This window comes from Ricinus communis, chromosome 7 (assembly GCF_019578655.1).
Source record: "Ricinus communis isolate WT05 ecotype wild-type chromosome 7, ASM1957865v1, whole genome shotgun sequence".
NCBI lineage: Eukaryota > Viridiplantae > Streptophyta > Magnoliopsida > Malpighiales > Euphorbiaceae > Ricinus > Ricinus communis.
In genome coordinates this window covers 7077873-7085643 of record NC_063262.1, presented here as the reverse complement: position 1 = coordinate 7085643, position 7771 = coordinate 7077873, and the positions used below count along the sequence as shown (strand labels likewise).

General features: G+C 25.4%; 1 protein-coding gene across 1 annotated transcript; it reads right to left on the bottom strand.

The window, feature by feature from the left end:
* Positions 1–1381: 1381 nt before the first annotated feature.
* Positions 1382–2295, bottom strand: LOC8261643 (PLAT domain-containing protein 3). Its single transcript, XM_002533097.4, has 2 exons — positions 2113–2295; positions 1382–1997 (listed from the first exon to the last, which is right to left on the bottom strand). The coding sequence occupies exons 1-2, from the start codon at positions 2176–2178 to the stop codon at positions 1530–1532; spliced, it is 534 nt and encodes a 177-aa protein (XP_002533143.1). The 5' UTR covers positions 2179–2295; the 3' UTR covers positions 1382–1529.
* Between the last annotated feature and the right edge of the window lie 5476 nt (positions 2296–7771).

The following is a 7771-nucleotide window of genomic DNA, read 5'->3' as shown; positions in this document are numbered from 1 at the left end:
AAAATTAATCTATATCTTTAAAATAGTTTTTATAAATAATTTTAATAATAAATGGAGCTAAACAAAAATAACAACAATATTTTTAATTATTATAAACTATTTAGATCAATTTATATCATTGAAAATAGTAAAATTAAATATAATATATTTTAAAATAAATTATACTTTGAAGGATCATTTAACATATTAACAACAATCACATTAAAATTTTATTAAATATTTTAATTTATCAGCTATCAGCTATTAAATGTATTAATCTGCCGAACCAAGAAAAATTCTGAGATAAACTCAATCTACCACATCATCCATTGAAGAAATTAATTGTACAGTGATATGTGACTTTTTTTATTAATTATTATATTTTTATTAATCAATTTATTTACTAACATTAACAACTTATAATTAAAATTTAACAATTAAAAATATAATAATTAATAAATTAAAATTATATATTATCATGCTATTAATTTAATCTATAGATGATGTTGTATTATACCTAACAATTTTTTCTGAACCACTTAGGCTCTTACTGTGACAATATATATTGTATAAGTTAAATGATTTTATTGTGTTTCTCTTTCCCATTGGTAATTAAAAAATAATAATAAAGAAGAAGAACGTGTAATCTAATTTGTGGTGAGCAGTATCCGACATGTCCCCACGAGATAACAGGGAATGGGCACATAAATCCGTGGTGTTATTTTCCTTCTCAAAAGAAAATAAAAAATAAAAAAAATACTTCGACTTTGAAGCTTTTATAAGAATTCACTAGCGGTCCTTGTCGTTATTGTCGTTATTATTATTAAAAGTGTTACCATATAAAATTTAAAAAATTATTCAAATTCATATAAAATACTAAATAAAATAATCGTTCAGTTCAATAATTTATTATATTAATTCTAAAAATTTAAAATTTTTTTAACATATGTATTTAATTTTTTTATTTTGATATCTAAATTATTTTTAACATATTAAAATTTAAATATATACGTAATTTTATAAATTTTTATTGATTGATATATTTTTAATTAAATACTGATTCTAATTCTAAAAAATAATATATTAATTATATTTTAATATTATATTAATTAATAAATAATTTTTTAATCAGATAATAATAATAATTTTATTCTAAAAATAATATATTAATTATATTTTATATATTAATTATAAATTAATTTTTAATTAAATAATCTATATATATATATATATATATATTTTTTTTTTTTTTCTCTTATCTAATTTGAACAAGACTGTAATAATCCTTTTGAGTCTTCCGACCTAATATTTCGAATTAATCACCATGACGACAAAATAATTAGATGGCACCGACAAAAAGCAGTACACATCAGTAGACCAAATTGCCCCTAAAAGCTTTCCATTGTTCCCCAATTTGAAGGGGCGTATAAACGGCTCATAAATATCACTATTATTATTAGGAAAATTCATCATTATTCATTGACAGCATAACAACAGTTCACACACACCAAAAATACATTTTCCAAATTAAACGAAAAATAGACTCACAATCACATGGCGGCAGCAGCAGCAGAAGACTTATTAATCCGATCAAAGCTTTTGATCTTATCATCAGACGGACAATAATTTCGGATAGCAGTTAATTCATATGGCGGCGCGTCGGTGGCAAGCCACTGCTCGACCGTGAACTGCTGCTGGGAGCAAGTGGCATGTACACCAGAAGTGCTGACCTCAACGTAGTTACAGTACCATCCGTGATTAGGTCCGGTTCCGTCAGAAGTGAGGTTCATGGCGCAGACTGGAGCGCTCAAGCATGGTGCTCTACCACTGAAAATGTCGAGATTTCCTCGCTCGAAGTAGTTGTAATTTGGGCCCATAAGACCTCCCCATGTCTCCAGATTCGGGATCTCTACATACTCGCCGTATGCGTCGTAGAATCTGACGCTTATGATAGAGTCTGTTCCTCCTTTTATTATCGATCCGGTTCTTATGTATACATTATACACGCAATCTTGACCCTGCAAACAAAATGAATGAAAAAAAAAAAAAAAAAGAAAAGAAGTCATTAACAAGAGAGAGAGAGAGATAGAGACAGTTAGTGAAGAATTTCTGAAGATGAAGAATTGAACTTACAGAAACGGAGACGGTGGAGAAGGCTAGGAAGAAGAGGAAAGAGAGAAGGAGAGTGTTGACTGCCATTTTTCTTTTCGGGTTAAAGAAATCAAGAAAGTTAAGCTGTGCAGAAAGAGATGCTGATTTATATGAGATGACAAACAAGGAAGGGAACGTGTTATTAGTTGTCCTTTTTCGAGGGGTGCTCCTCTGGTTTGTGTGTGTGAGGTTGTATTTTAACGAGGGCAATAAAGGAAAGGGGAGTAAATAAAATTGTCCACACAAAGGATGCTAAAGGACATTTGATTTACCGTCTTCTTTGCTTTAATGTCTTCCTTTAAAATCGTGATTAATTATTTTTAAATTTGTAAAGTTAAATACTAAGTAATATTATGTAGAAATACAATAATATATTATATAATATTTTATTATTAATATTATATATATCTTTGTGAGATTTATTTTATCCTTAAGGACTTTCATCTTTGCATTTCAAGAATAGCATTTTTCGTCCTTTATAAATTTTTATTGCTATACTCAATAATAGAGTGTGAAATAATTAAACAAATATATGTAACAACATATAATATTTTTCAATTTGATCTCAAACTAATCCCTAATATATTAAACTACAAGACACTTCAGTATATGACAGCAATATGTATTGGTACAAAAGTAGCCTATTTTATCAATTAAATAATAATTATAATCCTAAACAAAGTATTTATATTATGAGAAATAATTTTAAAATGTCAACTTTTTTATTTTTATAAACTTATCTTTATATTATTATTATATAATTAAAATAATAGAACGGTCTTTCAACGTGGAAATAGACAACTATATTTTTAAATAAATATGAATATTGCAGAAGTAAAACACCTGATCGATATGCCAGTTTGACCCAAAAAGAAATTGATTTTTTAATATTATCGACTTATTTAAAAATGAGGATGTATTTGTTTATTCAGCAATTTAAGGGGCCAGATCTGATGTCGTCGTGGAGCCGATGTTGTGTATTGACGTGGCAATAAATAGCCGAAAGGTGGCTGTCTGTATTCAAGTGATAAGCGGAAGGATCTTGTAATTGTAATTGTAATTGTAATTGTAATTGTAATTGCCATGTCATCTGTCCGAATTGGAACATGGAAAAGTCAATGTTACGTTGATTTAAATTCCACGAAATTTACGAAAAAGGCCCTTTGTGAGTGTAAATGATAAAGGAACGTGATAATGACGTGTGGACCAGAGACAAAGACAAGCATTATCTGGAACGTACGAAGAGCTACATGATAAAAGAGGGTGAATTTAGTTCACTGCAATTATTATTTTCAAGGTGATGATGAATTGAATTTGAGAGTCCATCCCTTTCAACCTGTTAAGCATTCTACAGGAAAATATGTAACCATTTGGAGCCTCTATTTACAATACTTATACTATTAAAACCAGAGTTACTATCTTGAGAATTGCATTATTAGCAATTTGAATTTAAATTTATTAATATTATTAATAGTTTTAATCATTAAATTTTTAAAGAATTTATATGTTATAAAATTAATTTTGTCGTATAAATGACTAAGTGTAGAATTCTTTAGTCTTGTCATATTATCCAAAACTCATCGAAAATAATTAAAATTAAAAAGAATCAAATTTTGAGATAATTTTTTCTCTTTTTGATTTTTTTCTCTAAATTCAATGAAAAAATTAACATGGCTAGTCTTGAATGAAAACTAAATTAATAAATAATAAAATGATAATAGAATCATAAATAATTGACATGGAATGAATGAACTATAACTATTGAATTAACAGTATTAATGAATTTAAATTTAAACTGTTAATGACTCTCAAAATACTTATATGTCACAAGAAAAGGTTTAATTATTTTAATGTCTCTAAATTTTATCGTATTACACTAGTAGGTATCTCTGTTTTTAATAATTAATTATAATATCTTTATCATTTAATAAAATTAACTATTACGTTATTCTGTCGGATTTTTTCTATTAGTCAATCGTTATTTTTATCTAAACTAACAATCATATTATTATAAATTGAGAAATTTTAACATTTCTGAGTTTTATCAAATTATACTAATAGGTCCCTCTATTTTTAATAATTAATTTTAACATTCTCATGTAGGATACTAAAATAATTAATTCAGATTTTTAACATATATTAAGAAATTTTAAAATAATAATTTAAATTTTATTGAAAAATATTAATCATTTTTATAATTGAAAGTTAATTTTCAATATTTAAAATTTAAAGTTATAAATTATTAACAATTAAAAAAATTAAAATTTTTACTGAAATACCTTACACAAAATTGTATGAAAAAATATATAAGATAATATTTTTAAAATCAATTAAGTTATTAACTATTAAGTTAAGTCAACAAAATATTATGAGGTAATAATACATTATATTGTTTAGGTATGTATAAATAAATTTTAGAAGAATTTAGTAAGGACAAATTAGTATTTTAATTTTTTGAATATTTATTTTTGATTGAAAGATGTAACAAAATAAGACTATGTTAAAATTAATCATTAAAAATATAAGAATCTACTAGGATAATACGATAAAACTCAGAAATGTTAAAATATTTAACCTATTAAGGATATTTTATTCATAATTAATATTTATTTTTTACCGAATAATGTAATAGTTTAACGAAGTTTAAGGATATTGATGTTATAATTAATTATTAAAAATAAAAAAAATCTACTGGTATAATATAATAAAATTCAAAGGCTTTAAAATAATTAATTCAAAAGAAATCATAAAACTCTTTTATGTCAAAAGGTTAAATTACATTATCAAATTTTATATTTCTTCCTATAAAATTTTTATATTAAATATTAGAATTTATATTTATGTGAAATTCAAATTTCTACAAATATGGTAAAGCATTTCATCTATTTCAATATGATAATCTCTCTTCATGCTGTACTTACATTTTTTTCTATGCATATATCAAAACCTTAGTTCATATTAATCCAAAGTTAAATAATTATAGATAGAGAGGTAATTGATATAAGAATAGGTATTTTAAATAGAGGATAAGTTATATAGTTTTTATTGCAAAGTAAGTAAAGTTGGAGGGCACCAATATATTTTTTTTGTGGTTTATGAAGCTCTTGAAGTTTGACTCTTTTTTTTTTTTTTAGTTTTATGCAAACATTCACAATTATTATTATTTTTTTAGAAAACATTATACTATATAATTAGACACATTTTCCCAAATTAAGGGAGAATGGTTTTATGATCTACATCGAATTTATATGGCTCAAACTCACTATATATAAAATAAACGAGATAATGTTTGTTTCTTCATTTATATAAAATAAATAGAAATAAGTTGGAGAAGGCAGATTTGATTTGATGTGTATTGACGTGGCAATAAATAGCCAATAGGTGGCTGTCTGTATTCAAGTGATGAGCAGACCGATCTTGTAATTGCCATGCCATCTGTCCAGTATATAACTTGGAAAGGTCAATGTTGCGTTGATTACTATGATAAGAAAAGAGGCATAAGGTTAAGAAAAAGGCCCCTTAATACATTGAGAAAATATAATTAAGCCCTTAAATGTTTTAATTAAACGGATTTGGGACAAATTCGGATAGGTCTCTTTTAATTGGGTTTGACTTCAAAATTCTTAAATGGACGGATACTCTTCTACTCGTTACCATTCCTTATTAATGTTTTGTTTTAATAGTAAAAGTGAAATTAATTAGTTAAAATTTAAAAATAAAAGTTAAGATTTAAATTCTACTACATAATTAAATAAAATGAAATTTTTTATATCATATTAATTAGTTAAAAGACATATTACTAGTAAAGATTATTTAATAAATATAATTAATGTCATATTATCATTACGTAATTATAGTTAATAATGCTAATAGGCTAGGTTGGGTGCTATAATTATATTTTTTTTGACGAAATTTAGTTTTCTTTTCTCCTTTTGCCTATAAGTGATATTTAATTTGCTAACAAAAGAGTTTTATATTTACATGTTAGTGAGTATTACACCAATAAGTAGTTAACAAATACGATGAGTGATGACACACTGTTGATTTTATTAAAAGAGATTAAGAAAAATTATATTAATTAGTTAAAAGACATATTACTAATAAATATTATTTAATAAACATAATTAATGTCATATTAGCACTACATAATTATAAGTTAAAAATGTTAATAAGTTGAGTGCTGGTAATAATATTTTCTTTAATAATATATATTCTTTTGCTAATATATATATATGATTTCTTATGTTCATATATATATATATATAATTAATATGATGTCTTATGTTTACATATATATTAATTATATATAAGTTTGCATGTATATATATGTGTGTCATTTTAATAAAAATTATGAAATGGCTTACTGATAGAATGACTTTCTTTTTTTATGAAAGATTCAAGGTTCGAGTGCAATGGAGAACAAAATGATGAATAATATTCTTAATGGGTTTAAGAGGGCACCTACCCGTTTAGCTAAATGGTTGGGTTCGGATACTTTGTACCCATATCTTTTACATAATTGGATTCAAATGACAGTTATTCGCATGTTTAAATCCGAGCCCGACACGAATAATAAAATTAAATTCTAAATCTGGCCCAAATCGTTTATTACTATCCAACTTCATTTCATACAAAATGATGAATAATATTCTTAATAGGTTTAAGAGGGTACCTACCCTAATACCCATTTAGCTAAACAAGTACTGGATTTGAGTTCAAATATCATGTACTCGTATCTTTTACATAATCAGGTTCAGATGATGGTTATCCACATGTTCAAATCCGAACCCGACACGAATAATAAAATTAAATTCCAAACCTATCATAAACTCATTTATTATTATCTAAATTTATTTTATTAGGGTTCGATTAGGACGGATACTTGTAAATACACGCATATGCCATCCCTAGACATAAGGTTAAGAAAAAAGCCCCTGAATACATTGACAAAATATAATCAAGCCCTTATGTTTCAAAAGGTCTCAAATAGACCTTTTAAATTTTTAAAGAAGTCCAATTAAACCCAAATCTTAGCCGCTAGCATATCAATTAGTAGTGGGGTCTACACAAAATGATTAAGTAATAATAGAATGACATATAAACATTATTTTGCTTTCTTAAATTCAAGACAAATAAATTTAAAACACTAAAATAAATAAACAAATGAAACCTTTTTCTTTCTTTTTCTCCTTCTCCTTCTCCTTCTCCTTCTTCTTCTTCCACTTATTCCTCCATATCACATCATATCAGAAATTATTTGCATTTTATGCTCGCAAGAAAAACAGCATAACATACTATCATCCACTCAGTTATGGCTCTCTGCAGCATCTCTAAGCACCAACTCCACATTCACAGTGTCCCCATATTTTGATATTTCTCAATAGAATTTGAAATCTAAAGTTTTTGGGTATTAAAGTTATCACGGATTTGAAACAATCCAAATCCAAATATAAATGAACATCCTAACGAAAGATTTGGCCCGAATTCAAATCCGTCAACTAAATCTGTTATAATATAAAATTCTAATTATATTGAGTAAATTTTTTTATAATTATACATTTAAAATTAAATAAAATCCATGATTATGAAGAGATTATAACTTAATGAAGATTTATTTTTTGCACTTAATTCTTAATCTTAT

What these genes read in the sequence shown, in the direction of transcription:
- LOC8261643 (XM_002533097.4), bottom strand. Translation starts at nt 2,178, where the DNA reads ATGGCAGTCAACACTCTCCTTCTCTCTTTCCTCTTCTTCCTAGCCTTC. An exon ending in TCTCCACCGTCTCCGTTTCT is followed by an intron (nt 1,998 to 2,112) that starts GTAAGTTCAATT and finishes TTTTGTTTGCAG; the next exon opens with GGTCAAGATTGCGTGTATAA.